Source organism: Sciurus vulgaris (assembly GCF_902686455.1).
Source record: "Sciurus vulgaris genome assembly, chromosome: 2".
Lineage (NCBI taxonomy): Eukaryota > Metazoa > Chordata > Mammalia > Rodentia > Sciuridae > Sciurus > Sciurus vulgaris.
In genome coordinates, this window is record NC_136462.1 from 136,868,022 (window position 1) to 136,890,952 (window position 22,931).

Consider the following 22,931-nt stretch of genomic DNA (forward strand, 5'->3'; position numbering starts at 1 on the left):
GGAGACTAAGGTAGGAGGACTGCAAATTCAAAATTCAAGACCAGTCTCTGAAACTTAGCAAGGCTTTAAGCAGCTTAGTGAGACCCTGTCTCAATAGCAACAACAAAAAAAAAAAAAAAAAAAAAAAAAAAAAAAAGAAGACTGGGATGTACCGCAGTGGTAAACTGCCCTGGGTTCAATCTCTAGGACGTGGCTTCTCCCTTGCATTTTTGGGCAGAGGAGTCTTGAATATATTTTCATAAATTAACTTTTAGGAGCACTTTATGCTAGATATTGTACTGAGCCCTTCCTAAGCATGACCTTAATTGATTATCACAATAAATAGTAAATGGAGATAGTGTTATCATCCCTACTTTACGGTAAGAAAACTGAAGCACAGAGATGATGTAACTTGTCTTTGGTGAGCTGGTTAGTAAGTGGCAGTGTTGTAGTCTGACTCCCCAGAGAAGGAAATCTGTCTTAAGGATGAAGTTTGCTGAAGTTCCAAAAGAAGTAGAGAATCAGGAAGGAAAAAATTCACAAAACAGTTCCTAAAGAACTCCCTTCAGAGATGACCTCCTGCTAACATAAAACTTCAATCACATATTCATTAGTCATTTTGGATCTTCTCTGATCCATGGCATGTAAGTGTCCCCATAGGGGAACAAGTCGGGGGATATCAGTTCCTGGGGATCAGGACCTCAATGGGGACAGTGGGTGGAGGCTGGACATCACTACCATCAACAATTCTGTAGCTTTTAGCCAGCCTCCACACAGCAGAAGGGAAGGGAAGGGATGGGATGAACCAGTCTCTAAAAGTCCACTTGGCCATGAAGGTTGTCAGATATTCCTACCCAAGCAGACGATAGTCGTCTCTCTGAGGCAGTACTCTTGTTGATCTTTCTGCCTAGTGCTGGAATTCCATGAGTGTTGAATGGAGGGGACATTTCCTGTTAAGTGCTGGTGAAGATTCTTGTTGGTTCTGTGGGTGTAGAAGGGATTACTAGGAGGAGTTTTCTGGAGACTGGGTATGTCAGGAAGTAGTGAGATGCAAGCTGGATCGTCACCCACCAGGGAAGAGCGCACCTGGCCAGGATTATGGGCAATATGTCTCTCAGAATGTCTTCCTGGGAGGACCGGGTCCAAGTGGGTCCTCCTAACTGCCTGGGTGTCTGTGTACCCCTTTCTTTTTGTGATTCCTTGCCTCACTGAGGGATCTATACTGTAGAAAGTTGTTCACTCTTATCACTGGATGTCTGTGCTTAACAGGGATTGCTACAGCTGAGGCTGGGCTGGAGAAGGCTGGTCTGCTGACCCTGTCCAAGTGTCCTGCCATGGCCTGGCAGGATGGAGTGAATGACCAGGAGCCTAGGACTGGGGCTGGGCAGTGGGAGGACAGTGGGTTCTGAGGTGTTGCCTTTCTGGCCTTTAAACCCCCAGTCCAGTGACTGGCTTTCACTGGGTTCCTGACAGCAGCTGACTTCTGGCTCCTGTGCTATGATGTTGGTAGCTCAGCCAAGGGAAGTTCTAAACAAAATTATAGAAAATGGCTGTGTTTTATGGTACAGAAAGAAATTTCAGGACAAAATTCAAGCATTCATCCAGATACCTAACGGATCAGGTGAATTTTAAAGTTGGGGTGGGTGGGGGACAGTGGAACAATTGCAGTCCCTTGTCTTTCAATAGCAGCTGAAGGTCTAGGGCCTTTGAATAAGGATATAACAGGTGTGGTTTTGAACTGCCATGCCTTCTAGACCACCCATCCTGGGTTGTGAGTTTGCCTTGCCAAGGCCAAAGATCAGCAAACTTGGACAGGGACCAGGGTTACAGTTCCCATGAATCCAAAGGCCACTTTGGTTGAAATGCAGGCCTGTTCCTTCTCACTACTGCTGTTCTTCTACCTATTTTTCCTGTCCTGCTCTTTGACCATGGGGAGATCTCTCGCATCAAACCTTTGGCATTCAGTATTACCAGGCTGCAGCCTCGTTTTCTTGCTAAGAGGAACTTGTTTCAACCAATGCCTGTTGATTGACAAGTTACAGAAACCTCCTCATGCTTCTTTGGTCCTTCAAAATATGTCAACTACAGGGCCACTGGACACTGCCTACAGGCTGAGATCTTGGGGCACCCAGGGAAGATCACTTGGGGCTGGGCTCTTACCCAGGGCATGAGCTCCCTGTTCTATGTGTGTGGCAGCGGAGGAAGGGCTCGCACTTCCCAAACCCTCCTAGACTCCTTGGTCTTACTGAAATTAAGATAAATGTGTTTTCCTTGGAAACTGAGTCTCTAACTACAACTCACAAATTCCATTAACAGAGAGAAACCTGTGTTCATTTCTTCACTGCATTTTGCTGAAATAAACCCTAATTAGAGTCCTTTAATACTTCATCCAGTGGTATTTGAGAAGTTGACTTTGTGGAAATTTCCCCATTGCTTGAAGCTTCTCATGGTACCATCCCCCTGCCCGGTTGTACTGCCTGGTATTTAGTGGACTATTTTTGATTGTGTATGTGTGTGGTGGAGCAGTATAAGGTTCAAACAGTGAATTTAATAGTTGGTTGTTCATTTTGACCTTTATGTTTTCCAACAAGTGAGTCGTGTAATATATGCATGCTACCCACTTTGGACTATTAGAACATCTAGGGGGGGCACTTTTAAAGCTATGCAAAAGGGAAGGTATTTTATTTATGAATATTAAATAACATATATTAAATATTTAAAAATATTTGGTGTAAAGACATAAATATAATGAAATCTGTCTTGCAAAAGTCTACTTACTTGTTGATGAATATCTGCTTTTAGTATTAAGTTATACATGATTTTTGATCATTTTCTTTTAATTTCTTGCCTTCTTTTGTATATATTGAGATCCCCTGTATTCTTGCCTCAATGTCATTTTTTCTCTTCTCTGTTTTGACATTTCTATTCTTTAAAGGGCTAATGTAAAGTTTAATATGTATATTTAACTCTGATCAATTCTGAGATCAGTCAACTTTTTAACTCTTAGGAATAACTTACGGGCCTTAGTATTCTTTCACTCCCATTTCTTTGCCACTTATGTGCCAATGTTATGTAGCACCTCAGTTCTAGCATGCTTTTTTTTTTTTTTTTAGCTCCTCAAGGTAGATGTTTTTGTATTATATGGTGAGCATCAGCTTAGCTTTATTTACATGTTTATCATTTTTTTGGTGTTCTTCCCTTCTTGACTAACCGCTTTTTCCTGGGTTCATTTTCCTTTTCTCTGATGCACATTAGAAATAGCTTTGGGATGTAGTTCAATTACTATGTAGTAGTACATTTACTAAGCATGTGTGTCGCTCTGGGTTCCATCACCACTACTGCAAAAAAAAAAAAAAAAAAAAAAAAAAAAAAAAAAAAAAAACCAAAAAGGGAAAAAAGGAAAAATAAATAACTTAGGGAGTCTGTTGGTAGTAAACTTCCTCATCTTTGGGTTTTCTATTTATTTATTTATTTATTTATTTGTGGTGCTGGAGATTAAAGCCAGGGCCTCATGCATTTTGGGTGAGTAGCTTTCCAGTGAACTACACTTTCAGTTTTGTTTTTCTAAATATTTCTTTGTTTTATTCACATTCTTGGAAGTTACTTTTGCTAGGTGGAGCATGAAAGCTATTTTCATTTAGCACATTAAAACTGAAATTCCATTGTTTGTTGGCTCCCATAGTTGATGTTGAGAAGGCAGCTGTCAGTCTTATTGCTATTTTCTTAGGATCTCTCTTTGCTTTTTGACTGCTTTTATGGTCATCTTTTGTACTTTCAGTTTTACAGTTTTACTTCATCACGTTTAGGTGGGGATTTTCCTTGTTTGGGGCATTGTTTGTGATTCTAGAATCTAGGGTTAGGTGTCTTTCATTAATTCTAGAAACACTGCAACTATTATTTCTTCAAATCTTGACTCTTGCTCTTTTTCCCTTTCCCTTTTTCCTTCAGATAGATTGTTGTTGAACTTTTACTCTACTCTTGATTTTTTCCTAACTCACTTTTCAAGTTTTCCATCTGTGTGTCTTTCTGTACTTAATTCTGGGCTATTTCTTCCAAAGAAGATATACACATGGCAAAGTGCATGTAAAGATCTTTAACATCCCTAATCATTAAGGAAATGCAAATCACAACCACAATAAGATACCTCTTCTGTTTTAAAAATAACTAAGAGCAGAAAATGGCAAGCATTGATGAGGATATAGAGAAACTAGAATCCTTTTGCCTGGATGATGGGAATTTAAAAAGTTGTGCCACACTACAGTGAAAAATGGCATAGAGGTTCCTCAAAAAATTGAACACAGGATTCCTAGATGATCCTATAATCACCCTTCTGGATATCTAGCCCAGGGATGGGGATATAGCTCAGTTGGTAGAGTGCTTGTCTTGCAAGCACAAGGCACTGGGTTCAGTCCCCAGCACCACCAAAAATAAAATATGTATCTGGATATCTAGCCCAAAGAATTGCAAGCAGGGCCTTGAAGAGATTTTGCACACCCATGTTCACAGCAGCATTATTCACAATAGCCAAAGAATGGAAGAAACTCAAGTGTCCCTCAACAGAAGAATGGAAAGCAAAATGTGGTATATGATGGACTGTTACTCAGCCTTGAAAGAAATTCTGATGCATCCCATTATGTGGGTGAACCTTGAAGACATTATGCTAAGTGAAAAAATAAGGCAATTACAAATAGAAAATACTGTGTGATTCCACTCAGATGACATATGTAGAGTAGTCAAGTTCATAGAGACGGACAGTGGAATGACAGAAAGGGGCTGTAGGTTGGAGATAATATCTAGAATGGAGTATGGCATTTCAGTTTAGGAAGATGAAAAATTACTAGAGATGGATGGTGGTTATGGTCGCACAACAGTGTCCTTAATATGCTATAGAAACTGTACGCTTAAAAATGGCTAAAATGGTAAATTTTAAGCCAAGTATATTTTACCATAATACACAGTCTGAAATAATTATGGATATGTGTCATGCTTTTTATAAAAAGCAAATGGGGATGTGGCTCAGTGGTTAGATGCCCCCGGGTTCAATCCCTGGTGCCCCCACGCCCCCCTCCCCCCCAAAAAAATATCAAGTCCATGAAAAGCAAGTGACTTGAAGGCTAGGACCAGATATTCAGTGTTTTTTTTTTTTTTTTTTATTTACTTACTGTGGTAAAATATACATAACATGAAATTATATTTTTAACTATTTTGGTGGAGCACCAAACCCTTTTTATTTGGTGGGATGGATTTATTTAAGGGTTGGCTCCCCAACCCTTTTTATTTTTTATTTTGAGACAGAGTCTCACTAAGTTCTTAGGTCCTCTATAAGTTGCTGAGGCTGACCTCAAACTTGCAATCCCCTGGCCTCAGCCTCCTGAGCTACTGGGATTATAGGTGTGCACCATATTTTTGCTTACTTTTAAGTGTGCGGCTCAGTGGCATTATGCACATTCACATTGGTGAACAACTGTCGCCACTCCCTACTGCCAGGACTTTATCATGTTCCCAAATAAAAACTCCATACCCATTAAACAACAGCTCCCCACTCTTTTTTCCCCATGTCCCTGGTGTATTCTTTTACTTTTTATTTTATTTTATTTTTTTGAAGATGTTGATAGGCCTTTATTTTATTCATTTATTTACATGTGGTGCTGAGAATTGAACCCAGTGCCTCACACATGATAGGCAAGTGCTCTACCACTGAGCCACAACCCCAGCCCCCTCTATTTTGCTTTCGATTTTTATAAATTTGCCTATTTTGGGTAACTCATGTAAGTGGAATCACAAAAAATGTTTCTTTTCATTAGTGGCTTATTTCCCAGGGTATAGCCTTCCAGTTTCATCCATGTTGTAGCGCGTGTCAGAGGCCCTTCCTTTTCTAAGGTTGAATAGTATTCCATACTTTGTGTCATGCTTTGTATAGCTGTTCCTGTGTCAATGGACATTTGAGCCGCTTCTATCTTGGGCTGTTGTAAACAGTGTTGCTGCTATGAACATGGGTTTACAAGTTCAATGGTATTTTAAATAGGGTAATCCCAAGTGTGAGCTGACATTTGCACAGTGCGGGCTAGCTCAACATAAATTATTAAGTAGGAGAGTCAGTGAGGATTCAACCCAGGGTCTAGTTAATTTTCCATTTTGAACCTCTGTTTTCACATCTGAAACATAGGGTCAGTGCACTGTACTTTATTGAATTTATGGAGTTGATGTGAGTTTCAAATAAGCCAGGATATGTGAAAGTTCTTTGTAAACTAGAAAACTATGCAAAGATAGGGTTTAAAAGAGTCCATTTTAATAGGAGAACATATCCTTAATTTTTTTCTTATACATCTTCTCCCAGTGAGACATTTAGAAATGTTGTTTATCCACACAAGGCACAAATTTCTGTTTCTTCAATTTCAAATTGAACCGGTACCAACCTTGATGCAAATATTAGTATCCTGCTCTTCTTCTTCATTTACTTTTCAGTTTGATACAAATAAATCCAGAAATTTTATTAAAATGCAGTTATCGTGATACTTTTCCAGGTACTTAGAAGCAAATGCATTTCCTTCCGTGAACTATTGTCTAGGTAGGAGATAAACCTGCCCATTCAACACTGCCTATTCTTTGGGTGAAGTAGATCTAGGGGATGAGCCTAAGTTGTTTTTATTTTTGCAAATATTCTGCAGTGCTGGGGATCTAACCTAGGGCCTCTTGCATGCTAGGCAAGTGCTCCACCACTGAGCTAAGCCCCCAGCCCTTTTTATTTATTAAGACAAGTTCTCATAAAGTTGCTGAGGCTGACCTGGAACTTGAGATCCTCTTTCCTCAGCCTCTCAGGTAACTGGGATTACAGATATGTACTCACTGTACCCAGAGAGCTTAAGTTTTTAAACAGTGTGCAAAACTTAATCCAGAACCAGGCTGCATAGGAAAGGACTGGTGTTCTTTCAACGTCTATCATTGCTCTGCACAGAGGCGGAGATGCCAAATAGAAACCCATTTTCCCTGCTCGCGGAGGTTTTGTTTTTTGAAATGTAATAGATGAATAAAAAGGGATGTGATTTTTGGATAAAAGTTCATAAAGTCCATTGACAGCCATGATTCTTGGGTTAGTTCTGAGAAATGTTATTCTGTGACTAGTGGGTAAGAGCGTCACAGTGAGGAGAGCTATTTTTCTTCTTTTTGTGTGCTGTGTGGTTTAGGGCTCTGGTTCCATGCTGGACAATTGCTGTACCACAGTGTTTTCCCACCAGCTTCAGGATCACCACACGACACCAGAACTTGGTATTTTTATAAGTTCTTGGTCAATTAAGTGCAGGATTTGAAGTGTCCAGCTTTCTGTGTGTCCCGTGTATGTGCCAAAGCCCTCTTCCTTCCCAGTAAAGGTTAGACAAATATAGCATCAGCACCATAAATGATGACCATTTGGCATGGAATTTCTTGAGGTCAACAGCAAGACACACCTGAGCTTCCAGTCCTTCTGTCAAGGTGAAGACCTCTCTTTGGTCACCATTCATGTGGAAATTGATATTTGAGATGTTATGTCCAGCTGTCTGCCCCAAATAGAACTCCACATGTGTCCCCAAATGTGATATCTCTTAGAATGAAAAAAGGAACAGTATGTCTTAGTCCCTCCTCATATTCTTTTGAATGATTCAGCGAGGGAATAGTTTTATCCTGGTATCATTTGCCTAATAACAAGAGGCACCAACAGATTATGAGACCTTCATATTAAAAGCCGTTAGGATTATATAAACCTTTACGTGGGTGGCACATAAAGTTATTTGCATATTTTACTATCTTTGATTTGGGACAAGTGATTTATTCTCAGCAAAGGCAATGACAAGTGGCAAGTTGGCCAGTGCTATACATGTGATAACAGAGCAACCGGCTGCCTGTCAATTACTGGGTAATAAAACCTTTGCTGCCGCCACCTGCAGTCCTTCAGCAATGCCTCCTCGTTCCCTGACAACTTTGCTCATCTGCTCAAAAAATCCTAACATATTCTACATTCTGTTTTCCAGCTTTCTTAAAAAAAAATCTTTGCTAAGAATATTTTGGCAATCAGATGCTCTTCAAAAAACAACAAAAATATCTAAGTGTTTATTGGCCTCACCTTCTGTTCTCTAATTTTCTATGGAGAGGGATGGTTTGCTGCCACCATGGCTGCTTTTCCTGGTGATGACTTCTTAATGCTTTGGACTTGAGCTCCAGGTACCTGCCTGTTTTCTTTCTCTCTAACAGTGATGGGTCCTTCCACTCTGACATTATTTCAAAGCACTCTTCTCCAAAAAGTTTGTTTTGTCATCTGTCGGTTAATGGTCTGGACAAGGGGTCCCTAGGTAAATAAGTTTGAGAAGTAGATGTTGAGTTAAGCAAATTCAACTGCTAAAGAATTTCTAAATTTCTTGATTGCTGATATAGAACTCTTAGTGACAAACTCAGAGTGACAGCATGCCACCCTTTTCCAAACTTACTGGCATTAAAAACCCTGCTTTAAACCCTACTTCTAAAACCTACTTCCCAAGCATATCTTGTGGAGCTAGTGTTCCATAGATGCATCAGGGAAAACAGGCAGGATACCCAGGCGAGTTGTAATGATGTGTGCACAAACCTTAGATGCTTTGATATTAAATAAGTGCCAGGCATTGCCTCACACAGCTGTGGGTATTCCTTACTAAATACAATGCAATACTTCTCTCTTTTTTAACGAAATATATTTGGGCTGGTGGTGGAATGTATGCTTAGCCTGTGCAATTGCCAACACCAAAAAGAGGGAAAAAGAAAGGTAAAATTCAATTTAATCATATTTTAAGTCAAAAGAAAGTCTCAGGCTTAAGGCATCCTGTAATGAATGCTTTGCAGGCTTAGGATGAAATCTGCACTTGTGACTACTGAGTTTTTTTTCCTAAAGCACACAGCTTACAGCCACACAACCCGGGCATCAGATTGCACAGTGAAACACATGCCTCACTAGAAACTGGGGACCCTGATGAATTCCTAGTTCTGAATTCTGAGCAGCTGAGATGGCACGGAAACTCTCCTCCCTTTGGGCACTATCCCAACTGCTTGGGAGTGCATAACACCTGGAGTCAGACCCCCCCAGAGACTTCTTGCTCTATGCATCCTGAATTTTCTGGTGCCCTCCTGTCTCTGTTTAGAAATTAGTCTTCATGCTTTCTGCTAAGCCCAGAATTACTCATTTAACCCCCCGGGTAGAGTTCTTCTCTAGTAAAGATTCCATTTCTATTAATAAGTTCTTTTTAGAAGAAAATTGATTTGTGGAAAAAAAAAAAAACCCACAAAACCAAAACAGACCACCTATGTGAAAAATTACAAAAAGGCAAAAATAGGAGAAAGTTTTGGTGCCTCTTAACTACTTTATAAAAAGTGAGTTGAATATTATTTTATCGTTTTATATCCTGAATTTTTTCATGTTACCCTGAGCAAGAATTGTTCTTACTGTAATTGAAGAATGACAACCGACATTACTAAAAAATTCAAGTGATTACAGCCAGTCTTTCCAATGACATAATATCCCGTAGTTACTGCCAGGTAGTGGCTTTCGGCAAAGGCCAAGTTCGTAGAGTGAGGCTAGTAAAATTTAAAATATCTCCCTTAGTGCTTCTCATAATAATAGTTCCATCTGAGAAAAATTATGCTTTACTAAAATGAGAGCATTTTCCTAATCTTTATGGTGAGGTAGTGTTTGGAGAGAATATTCTGCAAATAACACTAAATCAGTGATTAAATGCGGATCACTGATTCTTTTCAAGGTCTTCATTAATTGCCATTGCTGTTTACATTGGAAGGATCAAAAAGTATTGGGAAAGGCCTCGCCAGACTGACCAGCAGTGGCTGGCCCTGCAGCGCTGGTGGCCGATGGGCAGTGGGTGACATGAAGTGGCTCAGTGTAGCATTGCTATTGAAGCAGCCTGGGAACTTGAGCTTTGGTACAAACATCCTGAATAATTCAATTATTTTCCCTAGAAGAATGCTTTCAGATGTACCATTGTTTTTGTTTTTAGGGTGACTATGCCAACATACGCTTAAAGTGAATTCTTAAGTTCAGGGTTTGTAGAGGGATTTCAGTTTCTTTACAGTCTGCAGCGAATTATCATTTCAACTGTGTGCCTTTTTAATAAAAGCATTTAACATTGTACTGAAAAGATTACATTCTTTTGGCTTTGGAAAAATATTTCCTGTTCAGTTCAAGCCATTAAAGCCTGTTAGCATTTCACATCTGGAGGTCTGTGCGAAGCCTGCCTTCCATCACCCGGGAAGCGAGCGTGGAGGCCTGGCTTGGCCTCAGGCTCCTGCGTAAGCCTTGTTTACTTCCCAGGGCTGACTCTTCATGCCTGCCTGTGTGTGTGCACGCATGTAAGTGTGTGTATGAGTGTGTGTGTGTTTTGATTCTTCCTGGGGTGGGGAGCCCGCCCTCCTTCCGGGTTGTGAGAAGGGTTTCATTCTCCTGGGCTGAGGAGTGGGGCATTCCTTCTTCTAAGTTTGGGAGGGGTCTTCTTTTCTGCTGGGTCTTGGGTGTCCCCTCTCCTCTCCTGTCTTAAGCAGCTCTGATTTTCATTCCCACCCAGTTTTCCAGGAAGCTAACCCAAACATTTTCTGTGTAGGACAGAAACTGCTGAGCTTTCTGATCAAGAAGTTTTCCTCAAAGGAAAGAGAATGAATTTAAACAAAGTGGGTCCTAGGTTGAGGGGCATTCCTAGTCCATTGCTCTGTGGCTGCCATTCCCTGAGGGGCACAGGGGCCTGCACCCTGCTTTGAGGTTTTAAAAGTGAACTGAGTGTGGATGCCACATTATTTTTTGAGCATTATCATGTCCTCCCACCCTCACCAGTTTGCTGTAGTCAGGAAGGTTAATTTATGTGCCTCTCCCCAGAGGCAGGATATCACCCCCACTCTCAGGATAGTCTACTGATTCCTGAAGTTGTTGGTTCTAAAAAGACCCCAAGGGACCCACTCCTGAGTTCCCTTCGGGTAGTCAGGCATTAGAGCCCTGGGGCAGTGGCTGTCTTCTGGAAAGTCCCCACAGAGACCTTTGAGGTGTCTCATGGCCCCAGCAGTATAACCTGCGGGGGAAATGATTTCATGGCATGGAAGGAGCAAAACACATTCATAGCATTTCTCCTGACCACACACGACCAGAAATGGTGCCAGGCAACTCTTGGCAGCCTGCAGGAGCCAGGCAGGAGGCTCTCTGCCCCACCCACCAGGAGTCAAGCCTCTGGCCTGGTGGCCTCACATAGGGAGTGCCTGCAAACCCTTTGGCCACAGTGTACTTCCACTCCCTGGGCACAAGGGAAAGTGGCAAGGGGCCCAGGTCAGCTTCTCTTGGGGGCTGGTTGAGGATGCTTTACTGTCAGCCCTGCAAACTCACTGGAGTAGGCTGATTGATAGTCCAGACCTGAGGAACACCTTTCCAAAAACAGAATCAGCAACAGAGAGTAAAAATTAGAGTCAATCTTTACTTAGGCTAGTGCTTCTGGGGACATCTTGGGAGGGGAAGCTTCTGAGACTGGTTTCTGTGGGATGCGAGTGCAGCATGAGTGGGCACCCAGGGTTCAAGCAGCCTTCTTTCCAGCTTTCCTTAATTTAATTGGAATTTGCCAAGTCTTTTTGCACCACTGTGGGGAGCCACTTGACCGACTAGATGAAACGAGTGGCAGTTTCAGTGCAAAGCTCAGTCGCATGCTTTGTATGCGACAGGTATGGGGAGGGCCTTCAGAGTAGAGTGGGGTGGGGGGGGTTGAGGGGGAAGTTGTACTTAGCAAGCCCCAGCAGCTCTGTGTTAGGGGTGACTGCTAAAAAAGACCAAGTTGAGGTGTGAGTTGGGGGCCCCTACAGAACAGAGGGGTTGGCTGATCAGTGTTAATTGCTATCCTAGGCTAAGTTGTGAATGGACACAGGACTCAGTGACCCCTGGAGTACTTGCCTTTTGGGAGACCTAGAAAGGAGAGCTGGCTGCATCTGAGGTGGATCTTGCAGATGAAGAGGCAGAAGGAGGCTGTCAGAAAGTGGGCACACGAGCCCACTGGGTGCTGGAGGAGATGGGGGTGTGGAATCGTAATAGTGGAGGAGACTGATATGATAGATTCACTGTCATGATCTGAATGCTGAACACAGATTTTGAAATCAGACAGACCTGGTCTCCTGTCCGATACTGCTGCTTTCTAGCCAGGCCTTATCCTTGTGAGACCTGTTTCTTCCTCTGCCAGTTGGAGTTAAGTAGGATTCAGTGAGATGCGGGCCGTGGGATACTGGCAGCATGTTGAGATCTAGAGTCCACAGAATGTTAACTGTGCTGCTATTTTAATTGGCGTGGGTGGGGAGTGGGTGGATGCAGGGGTGGCCAAAGGTTGTTATGGGATGCTGAGACCCTGTGCTAAGGCAGGGCTGGATTGGGATGATTGAAGAGAAGTGATGCAGGCTGTTTGGCCTCCTTGACACCTTTGAAATGGTACCTGGGTAAGGAACTGGTTCCCTCTGGCTCCTGGGCTGTGCGTCTAAAGGAATTAGTTAGGAGTACAGGAGCCCCATGGGCTCAGCTCATGGGCTTCCAAGTGCGATTGTTTGCTGGGGGACTTCCTGGCTCATCACGGTGAGACGGAGTCTGGGATTCCTTAAAAGTGTTTATGTGTGGAAAGGACAAACACATGCTCTCACACTCACACATGTCTATTCTGCAGCAGAATGTCTTGGTCATACAGTGGCCCATCATCCTTTTTAGACAGAGATCCCAGGTTTCATCATTGACTTAACTCCTTGCCCTATGTTAATTTTTTATTTGTATCAGTCCATTTGTAATAGTAGTTTTTGTGTGACTTTCACACAGAAATACCTAAAAAAAAAAAAAAAAAAGAAAAGAAAAGAAAGAAAATCGAAGAGTGGAAGAATATGCAGTTGTCAAGATTGATTTGAGGACCACCTTCTTGCTTATTGGAACCCCAAATTTGTGACTATTCAGGTCCCTTAAATGAAATAGCAGGTTTGCTTAGAACATGTGCACATCCTCCTGGGCACTTTAATCTTTACATGACTTAAGTGATACAGTGTAAATGCAGCTATGTAAGTAGTTGTTATGCTATATTGTTTGATAAGGAAAAAAGTCTGACAATATTCAATAAGGAGGAGTAGGAGAAGGAGGAGAAATAAAGGCAGCAGCCTCTCTGGTAACCTCCTTCCCTTATAGGAGGCCCAGAGATAAATCCAAGACAAAGGTGGGCAGTGTCCACAGAATGGGGATAGAGCCCTCATCCCACTTGGGGACATGCCAGCCCAGCATCTTTGATTGCTATAGAAGGGGCATCTGATTGCAGCTGCTAAGTTCAGTTGTATGCTCTCAATTTTTGATTCTTCAAGAATATAATTTTCCAAAAAAAAAAAAAAAATCATTTTTTCTCCCAAAGTGTGGCTATGGGAAAAACTCGGAGAATAACTTGCATTAATTTCTTTGCAAATGAATGTGTATAATATTCATCTATCTGTGCATGGGGATGTCTTTTTAATTTTTTTTTCTAATTTAAGATGGATACAATACCTTTATTTTATTTTATTTATTTTTATGTGGTCTTGAGGATCGAACCCAGTGTCTCATATGTGCTAGGCAAGCACTCTATCACTGAGCTACACGCCAGCATGAAGTTTTATAGTTCATATGAGCCACTGGAGTTCTGTCTCTTACAAAAGAGTAGCCACACTGAGGGAGGAATTGCAAAATCTCACGAACCTGCATAGTTAATGTCAGCTTAGGAAAGTGAGAACAACTCAAGCTGGATTCTGATGAAGTCAGGAAAGTTCACCAGCTAGTTTCAGCCCTCCCGGTGCCTGCTGTGTCCCTGACTGCTGTGTTGACTCTGCTGAAAGTACTTGGAAAATCATTCGGTAGTTTCAAAGAAGTTTCTGAAATAGCCTAACTGGGAATAGGTGAACTTAATTTTTAAAGCAAGTATTCTTTTACTTTTTAAAATTAAAAAAAAAAAGCTTTTACTTTTATATCTTCAAGAGATAAGTGACTGTTCCTTATGAAAGAGTAAAACTAATGTCATTTCTTCCCCCCATCCCAGCACACACTTACCCTGTGGATATTTTGGAAGATGATCCTGAGGGACATCAGGAAGCAACTCTGGCTTATTATGCCTCACTTGGTGAAGGAACTCAGACCTCATCAGAGATTTTCTCTCTTTCCATGGGGGAGCAGGTATGTGTGTTCTTTCTTTGCGGAGAGTTCTGTCAAATCTAATTTAGAGAAGACAGTGTTATAGAAAGAACATTCTAGATTTAGGAAAACAAAAACAAAAGACCTTATGGAGTGAATACTAAAATAATTCCACCTTGGGAAGCAGAAGGGATCCTCACTTGGGATTCTGGAGTACTAAGTGTGCCAGGCAGTGAGCCAGATAACCTGTGGGAATCAGAGCTGAGGGACCTTGGTTAAGTCTTACCCTCTTTTGTCTTGTTACTCTCTTGCCATTCTAAAATTGGGACACTTATATTAAGAATCATACTGTGTATAATGCCCCACTGGGCCTCACTTTCCCCATTTGGAAGATGAGGAGATTGGCTCATCTTTGGTCTTAAATGTTTTCTTTAGTTCTGTCATTTCATAATTTGGAATGAAGCCATGTCAATTATGATTTTGGGTAAGATTCTGTGCATTGTGAGTGGGGCCTTGGAGGGAACAGAGAGACATGAAAATTGTTCATTTGTTCAGATGGTGGCATTGTGGGTGAAAGTAAAACTGTGTCACATAAGAGATAGTTTTCCCTCCCTGCAGCTGGTAAAAAGAATACGTGAATCCTGCATAGTACCTACATCAGTCATCTTTTTTTCACATTTGAGGCTGATCTGTTGAAAGAGAAAATTTCTTGTTCAAAATGTGTAAGATTTCACTCATGGCAGAAATGATTGCCATCTGGCAGGCAAAGTTGGTTGAAGGAGACGGTGTTTTGTTTTACTGTAGTGAAGTTGCTCCAGAGTTAATGAAAACAATGGTTTGTACAGTTACAAACTGTGGCTTCCTTGAGATTTTGGAGAGGGTTGTTCCAAGTCAAGTTACTCCCAGAATCCAGTTCCCATGGGAGACTTCAGGTTGATCGACAGAGCACACTCATACTCTTTCAGCGCCTCCTAGTGGCCAGAAGCCCCCAAGCACTCGGTCGAAGTTGGGGATTTAGTCTCAACCAGCTGAGTGGTGGGCTGCAGGGATTGCAGGGCAATCTAAAAAGAGGTGCGAGGTACAGCAGTTAGCCCTGAAGTTTCAGTTGTCTGTTTTAATTGCATGCATATTTATGGATTACTTTCCTTAAAATAAAACCCTATACAGACAAAGCTCTTTGAGAGAAAAAAAATTAGTGTTAACAAAAACATAAGACACTAAAATTAAGTTGTTTTAATATGATAGAAATAACTGTATACCTATTTGCTTCTCCCCTTTCTAAAAAAAAGTTTTCATGGAAGCAATCATTTGATTTCCTGGCATTTTAGTAGTTAAATTAAGGAATAGGAGCAGTTTCCTACCACTAAGCCTATGAAATAGCTTCATTAGGCATGGTGTTGGACCGCTGCATTGTTTTTAGCAGGTTTAATTTTTCTTTTTGAATCCAGGGTTTTCAAAAATAAAAAGAAAAACAAGGAAGTGGTCTGAGGCTATATCATGTCACATCCCTCTGGACCTAAGTCTTTTCTTTTTATAATTGATTCTTTTTCTGGTCTTAAAATTGTTCTGTCACATTTAAAACACAATAATACTTGTTGATTTTTCTGGTTACAGAACAGTAAATGCTCATTGTATAACATTTGGGAACTGTGACAAAGGGTAGAGAAAATACAGTCATGCATGGTTCACCACCATAAACATTTCTGTATATTTCCTTTGGATTTTTTTTTTTTTTTTTGCATACTTAAAAAAGAAAACTCAGTGAGATCACTCCCTGAATACAGTGCTGTCTATAATAAGTATTTTTCCAGGTTAATATGATGCCTCATAAATATTACATTTAATGACCTTATATCAGCCATCTCGTGAATGCACCATGCTTCACATGACCTCTGCAGGAGGGCCAGCTTGAGGACTCTTCATTAGAGTGACTCCAGAGATGGGGAGGTACCAAGATGTTTACGTGTCCCGGGATTTGTTAACAAATAGTTCTCTGAAGCTGTGGAGACTTGCTGTAAACTTTCACAAGTAACCTGCCTGCCTAGCTCAGCAGACACATTCTTTTCTAATTTTCTTACACTCTCCTTGGTTTTCAAAACAAGTTTGGTAATGGAATATGTTGACCTTGTGCTTTGGAAGCTGGGAGCAGAGAGTGTGATGGCCACTACGAGGACTTTGGATGTGGGTGCTTGAGAGAAGCTCTCAAGCTCTCAGCATCAGTGACCCCAGTTTCTCTGTCCTATAAGCAAACAGGCACCCAGAATTGAACGTCTCTGCTGTAGCGCCACATGGAGACCTGGCTAAGCCTGGAGCACCCAGAAAGGGATACATTTCTTGAGACTGCTCGAAGGACCTGAGCCAGGGCAGCAGGCAGCAGAAGTGGCATCCTGTAATGCTCCTGTAGAGTAGTCACCAGGGCTCAGGGAGGATAGTTGAGGCTGACTTGACAGGTGTGTGTCTGAGGGGGTATGTAGCTCTCAGCTTTTGTAGGCTGAGGCCCGAGGAGGATCAGGATGGAAGGCTGCTGGGGTAGGACGCCTACAGAAGTGAGAGATCCCCAGGGCATTTGGCAGGAGAGTAGGTGTGTAATCAACTTGGATAGGTGGGCAGGGGAAAGTGGAAAGAGAAGGTTGCGGGTAGGAGATGGGACATATGGGACATTTATCAGATACCCCTGTTAGCTCAGAATGGGTAAGGTTTGCATTTTTATGTTGCCTACATCCTGTTAAATTTATTTCCATGTACAAGTGTTTTTTCAATGAATACTGCACTAAAATTGTTCAGCAATTTCCTGTGCCTGTCTATGATGAAAGAACAAAATGGATATTTTATTATTCTTTCAGGTTAAACTTGAAACTTCGTCCCTTTGCTTTTGCTCTCTGCACAATGATGAACCTCACCATAAAATACTGGTTTTGGTTAATCCCCAGGCCACAAAGACAGGTTGGTAGTTATTTGTGGATTGTGCATGTGTGCGTGTGCGTGCGCCCGCACGTGGCGCTGGGGGAAACCCAGAGCCTTGCCTGTGTTCAGCGAGTGCTCTACCACAGAGTTACACTTTGAGCCCTGGGCTTTAAAAACAGGGCTCCTGATTTCATTGAATGCAGCTGATGGAACCAAATGCCTAAGAAATGATGGTTATGCTTGTAGACCAAGAAGAACGTCAAGGCATAGCTGGTTTATTTTCAGCTTTCAGGAATCCAGTAGAGCATTTTTATTTCTACACGCATGCACACATGTGTTTTTTTTTTTTTGCGATGCTGGCATTGGAACCCATCGCACATGCCAGGCAAATGCTCTAGCACTAAGCTTTAGCCCCAGCCCCAGTGCATGTATCTTTTTCTTAAAATTTATTTTATTTGTTCTAATTAGTTGTACATTACAGTAGAACACATTTATGCAGTTTGATAGATCTTACATAAATGGACTGTAATCTCTCATTTTTCTGATTATACGGATTGCAGGATCACATCGGTCATGCAGTCATATAGGTACATGAGGTAATAATGTCCATTTCACTCATATCATTCCTACCTCTCTACCCCTCCCCCTCCCTTCACTCCCCTCTACCTAATAAAAAAATAACTCTATTCTTCCCTATCCCTGGCTTCTTATTGTGAATTGTCATCCAGATATCAGAGAAAACATTTGGCCTTTGGTTTTTTGGGTTTGGCTTATTTCACTTAGCGTGATATTCTCTAACTGTATCCATTTACCAGCAAATGCCATCATTTTATTCTTCTTTAAAGCTGAGTAATATTCCATTGTATATATATAGCACTTCCATTCATCTGTTGAAGGGCATCTAGGTTGGCTCCATAGTTTAGTTATTGTGAGTTGAGCTGCCATAAACATTGATGTGACTACATCACTGTAGTTTGCTGATTTTAAGTCCTTTGGGTATAAACCGAGGAGTGGGATAGCTGGGTCAAATGGTGGTTCCATTCCAAGTTTTCTGAGGAATCTCCATACTGCTTTCCTTCTTTTTTGTATATCTTGCTCACAGTGCCAGGACTCAGCTGCTTTTGGGGATAGGACTTGCTGTTCTTATTAACAGCACTGTGCAGAACTAGCTGCATGTGTGGAATAGGACACTGTTGTTGAATGTTACCACAACGCTGTTAATTTAAGGGAATATTTTCATTCCCCACATAGAGAGGAGGGTTGAGTGGTCAAATGACTTACCTAAGACCACAGGGGTGGAGCATGGGAGGGTGTGTTTTACAAGGTGATATGTGGGTTGGGAGTTTTGTTTCTGGTGGTGAAGTTTATGTGATCTGTAACTCATTCATTCGCCTCTGCACAGACTTTCAGCTCCTTGGAATAAGCCCTTGAGAAGGGCCATGGCTGTGCTCATTTATATCTGGGGCAGGGGTTTGGGGGCTGCTGGCAATAGGCAGCATGAGGTGAGAGGAGAGGCCTGTGGGTCTGCCTGAGCCCAGAGCGTCAGTGATCTGAAGGGGGAGCACTTCATTTCTGACTTGACGGGTTCTCAGTTTAAATGTATTCCTATTTAGCAATTTTCTCTGTGTTTTACAGATTTCATATGATAACTTTGTATTGGTTTTCTAACAAGAAATAATAATTATTAATAATAAATTTTTCAATTAGTCTGCCCTCTTTAAGTGATATGGTATCTGGTGAAAGCTTGGGATTACAGGTCTCTAACTGCACTTTGGGTTGGGGCCACCTTCAGCTCTACCTCCCTTGAAGGTAGACTTTTGCTTGTCACCTGCATGTCTAACTGGGGTTTGTGTTCGATTAGTGTCACAAAGTCCAAGGTGACATCTTTGGGGCAAGCTATTCAGCATGTAAGACTGTCCATTTTGCTTCTCTTTTTGCTAAATGTGAAACCCAAGTGTTTTATACTTAGCTGGGAGTTTTTGGCATGTTGGCAAAGCCTCATCATTGCTCCTGGGCTGGCGTAAGCTGAGCTGGGTATGAGGGCTTTCCTATGGTATGCTGGTGTCACCTGTCCCAGTCTTGCTGAGACTTGAATGCCATGAAAAAGGGTCTGTTACAACCTTAGGCCTTTGATGTGCCTTGAGTTTATGACTTCACGACCAGCTTAGTAAAAATAAAAGATGTGCCAGCAAGAGCGCTTCAATGCGCAGACCGTCAAAAGCTCTAAAAATATTGTTTGCCCATTTTAAGAAAATGTCCAAATATCAGCAGCTCCCCCCACCCACTTTTAGGCATTTAATGATACTCTGGTTATAGATCTTCAACTATAATTTGCATAATGTAAACATATGACTGGCTCTTAGAAATCTGTTTCCCTTTTGCACTGGACTTAATTTTTTGGTTGCTTTAAAGAATGCATCATAATAAATATTCATAAGCTCTAAGAAATCTCACTGCAGACCCTTCCTCATATATAATAATGCTTTAAATGAAGTTTCCAAATGTCTTCCTGTTGCCATGGGCTCCATTGTGGTGGCTGTGATTTTGCATGATTTCAAAAGGGTGTTCTGCTCAGGGGTTCTTGGAGCTTCCTGTTCTGTTTAGAAGTCGACATGAGTTCTCCAAACGCATGGCACGTCCGGCATCTTGAAACATGTGGACTCAGAGTACCCGATGGTATCAGGGACCCACTGCACAGCTTTGACAAGTGTGTCACCTCACCCTGTGCTTAGCTGTGACTATGGAGAATGCTATTGCTGGTCCCTGTGTCATTTCCTTCCATTTCTACTGCATGCTTGTGTGTGTGTGTGTGCGTGTGTGTGTGTGTGTGTGTGTTTAAATGGGAGTAAAGGAATCGAACTGTTTGATCAGCCTTGTGTATGAGTTAATTATTGATAAGCTGCTTGAATCCACGTAACTTTCGATAACCTGAGCCAGTGGAAGACATCCTGGAATTGCAAATTCCCTGGTGGCATGCTGTTAAAGTTCACAGCAGTCTGCTAAAACGTAAATAGCAAAGTGTTCACTTTTACTCCTAAGAAACTGCGAAGGCACTTTCCACAAAGGTGGTTTGAGAAGCAGGCAACCTTGTCCCTGTTGCTCTTGGAGGGTTTGTTCTTGTCTGCTTTTCTGGATAGAGACTGGTTTTAGGTCCTCTGAAGGGCCATGGCAAAAGGCTACCAGGAACTTCCCTTCCTTTGATCACTTATGTGAATCCTGAGGGCCTTGCCCTTCACTTATTTCCCTTGTTTTATTTCCCTTATTTGGTAATTATTGATTGATCTCAAGTGTTTGGAAAAATTCAAAAGTAATTCCTCTCATCAAAAGAGATGTGACTTTTTCTGATTCTCTGTATTACATCATGACCACTTAGCCTCTCCTTTAAGGTCACTGTCATTTGGTGGCCTTTTGCTGTTCTCATTTCTTTCTTTGCCTGCATATGTCATAGGATGAACCTGGACTTTGGTGTCAGTTAAAACTATGTGAAATCCTGACTCTGTTAACGGCCTGGGTGTTCTGGATAAGTTAGTTGACCTCTCTGAGTGTCAGTTTCTTCATTTGCGAAACAGGGACATCTTACTTACTTCCCAGAGCAGCTATGAGAATGAAATGATTTGTGGCAGAAAATGTGATGCTTCGTGACCATCCAGGCAGAGTACAGGCCTGAGATTAGCAAGGGTCCCCTATTCCTCCACCGTGGCACACCTTGGCTTACTCTTATTTTTTTTTCCCTTGGCTTATTCTTCCTCTCTCTTTGCGTGTTGTGTTAGAGAAACACAGGATTACAGAGTGGAAAGCCTGCCCATTAATTTCTGGACAAACTTTGTCATTTTGAATTCTCTCCCTGACACATACAGGGGACTCCATGAGTAGCAAGGTCACAACACAGGCAGTGTAGTCTAGTTTTGAGCTACCCTAACAATAAGAAAGTTGTTCAGACTGACTCCTTGGGTAAATATGCAAAAATGCAGTTGATCCAAAAGCGCTAAGTAATCAAGGTGGGCTGGGGGGGAGGTGACTTTACCTGGGTTAGAAGATAGTGGCTCCTATGGAGTAAGCGCAGTGAGTGTCAGCAGAGAAGGGGATGCTAGTGGCCAGCTGAGGATGCTCTGGGGCAGCTAGAATGGAAGGACCATGTTCCTACTCACTCAGAGCTGCATTCTTTGCTGCCACAAGATGTTAATCCATGGAGAGTATCGGGGTGGCTCCAAACCTTCTGAGCAGTGCTTGGGGAAACTTGGGCTGTTCTGCCTCATAGAAGGGACCAGGAGTCTAGAAGTACATGGCTGAGATCATTAGGACCAGTGTTTTCCAAGATGATTTTAGGCGGTGCAGCTGAATTTCAGAGGGAGAAAGTGGTTTTTGTATTTTATTTCAATTCTAAATATATTGATTTTATTTAGATTCAAAACACATCATTTCCATTTCCTGATAACATGTTGTTAATGCTTGACTAACATTTATTAACATCTATTTATAAAAACAAAAAGACAATATGCCTCCTTGCTGAATGACCTTTGCTAAAAGTGATGTTTTGTCTTGGTAAGATTTACTGTTATCATTATAGCATATAATGTGTCTTTGATAGCAGGGCTAATAAGATGACAGGTGCTGTATAGACAGGTCAAAGTCATTGAGGTGGTGTCTGGAAAACTGTGGCCTATGCACCCCAGGACGGCCTGTTCTATTTTAGGACAGCCCCAACCATTAGAACATTCTTCATAAGAACCCAAACTAAAAAAAAAAAAAAAAAAAAAAAAAAAAAAGAACCCAAACTGACCTGCCCATTTTTCTTCTCCATGTGGGTACCTCCAACAGGGGCCATCCGGATAGGTGGCTTCTCTATAGAACAGCTCTTCTCAGGTTTCGGACTGACTGCCTTATCTCCAAACTCTGTTTGTTTGTTTTTTAGGTCCCATGTCTCTCATTCTCCATTCGTTTTCTTGTGATGTGGGCTCCAGAGTGTCACACACTGGGTCCTTCTTGCAGACCTAGGCTTCTCTTAGGACATGGCATCTGTGGTAGTCAGTTTTCCACCACTATAACAAATACCTGAGATAATCAACTTACAAAAAGAAAAGGTTTATTTTGGCTCATAGTTTTGGACCCAGTCTACCACCTGGAGGACACACTGCGGGCAGGTGTCTGGTTGGGGAGGAGCACATTGTGATTGGAGCATGTGGTGGAGCAAAACTGCTTCTCTCATGCCAGCCAACAAGAGAGGGAGAGAGGCACGTCGGAGAGGTCCTTCTGTCCTCTTTGAGGACACACCCTAGTGACCTAAAACCTCCTTCCAGGCCACATTTATTAAGGGCTCCACCAACTCCTAATAGTGCCACAGGCTGGTCACCAATCCTTTCACACATTCAGGATCCAAACTATAGCAGCATCCCGACCATGTCATTGGTACTATAGTGGAGAGAACCTGAGTGTTGGAGTCGCTTAGACCTGGATTCCATCGACTCTGCCCTTATGAGTGGGTGGTCTTGGTCGTTTGGTGTCTGTCAGTCTCTGAGCTTCGTTGTCCTGCTTGCCAGGAGTGTGGTTCTGACCCGGCATCGTGGCATCACCGGGGCCTCTTACACGTGCAGGTTCTCGCGTCTCACCCCCGGCTGCTGAGTCAGGCTGTCTTTATCAAGAACCTGTGGGCACGTCGCAGTGGGAGGGATGCTTGTGCTGAGAACAGGGAGACGCAAATCGTGGATGGGAAGAGTGTTCTTCACTCTTGGACTGGACACTCTGCTTCCACAAAGCTGCCTCAGTTTACCTCGGCTTTTTAGCAGAACCAACCCAAGGTGGACTTGCCCCCAGCTCGCGGACAACTCACCAGCTGCATGCCTGGACCCCCAAGTCCCTGCTTTCATTCTTGTTATTAAGACATGATGCCATCCTC

General features: G+C 42.2%; 1 protein-coding gene across 3 annotated transcripts in view; it reads left to right on the plus strand.

Annotated features, from left to right (window-relative positions):
• The window catches only part of LOC306654982 (protein FAM169B-like), a 99,224-nt gene that overhangs the window by 3,992 nt on the left and 72,301 nt on the right, over positions 1–22,931 (plus strand). For all 3 annotated transcript variants that reach the window (XM_079129079.1, XM_079129077.1, XM_079129078.1), the window contains exons 2-3: positions 14,043–14,176; positions 16,978–17,077. In XM_079129079.1, coding sequence (XP_078985205.1) covers positions 14,043–14,176; positions 16,978–17,077 — 234 coding nt within the window. The remainder of the gene's footprint in view (positions 1–14,042; positions 14,177–16,977; positions 17,078–22,931) is intronic.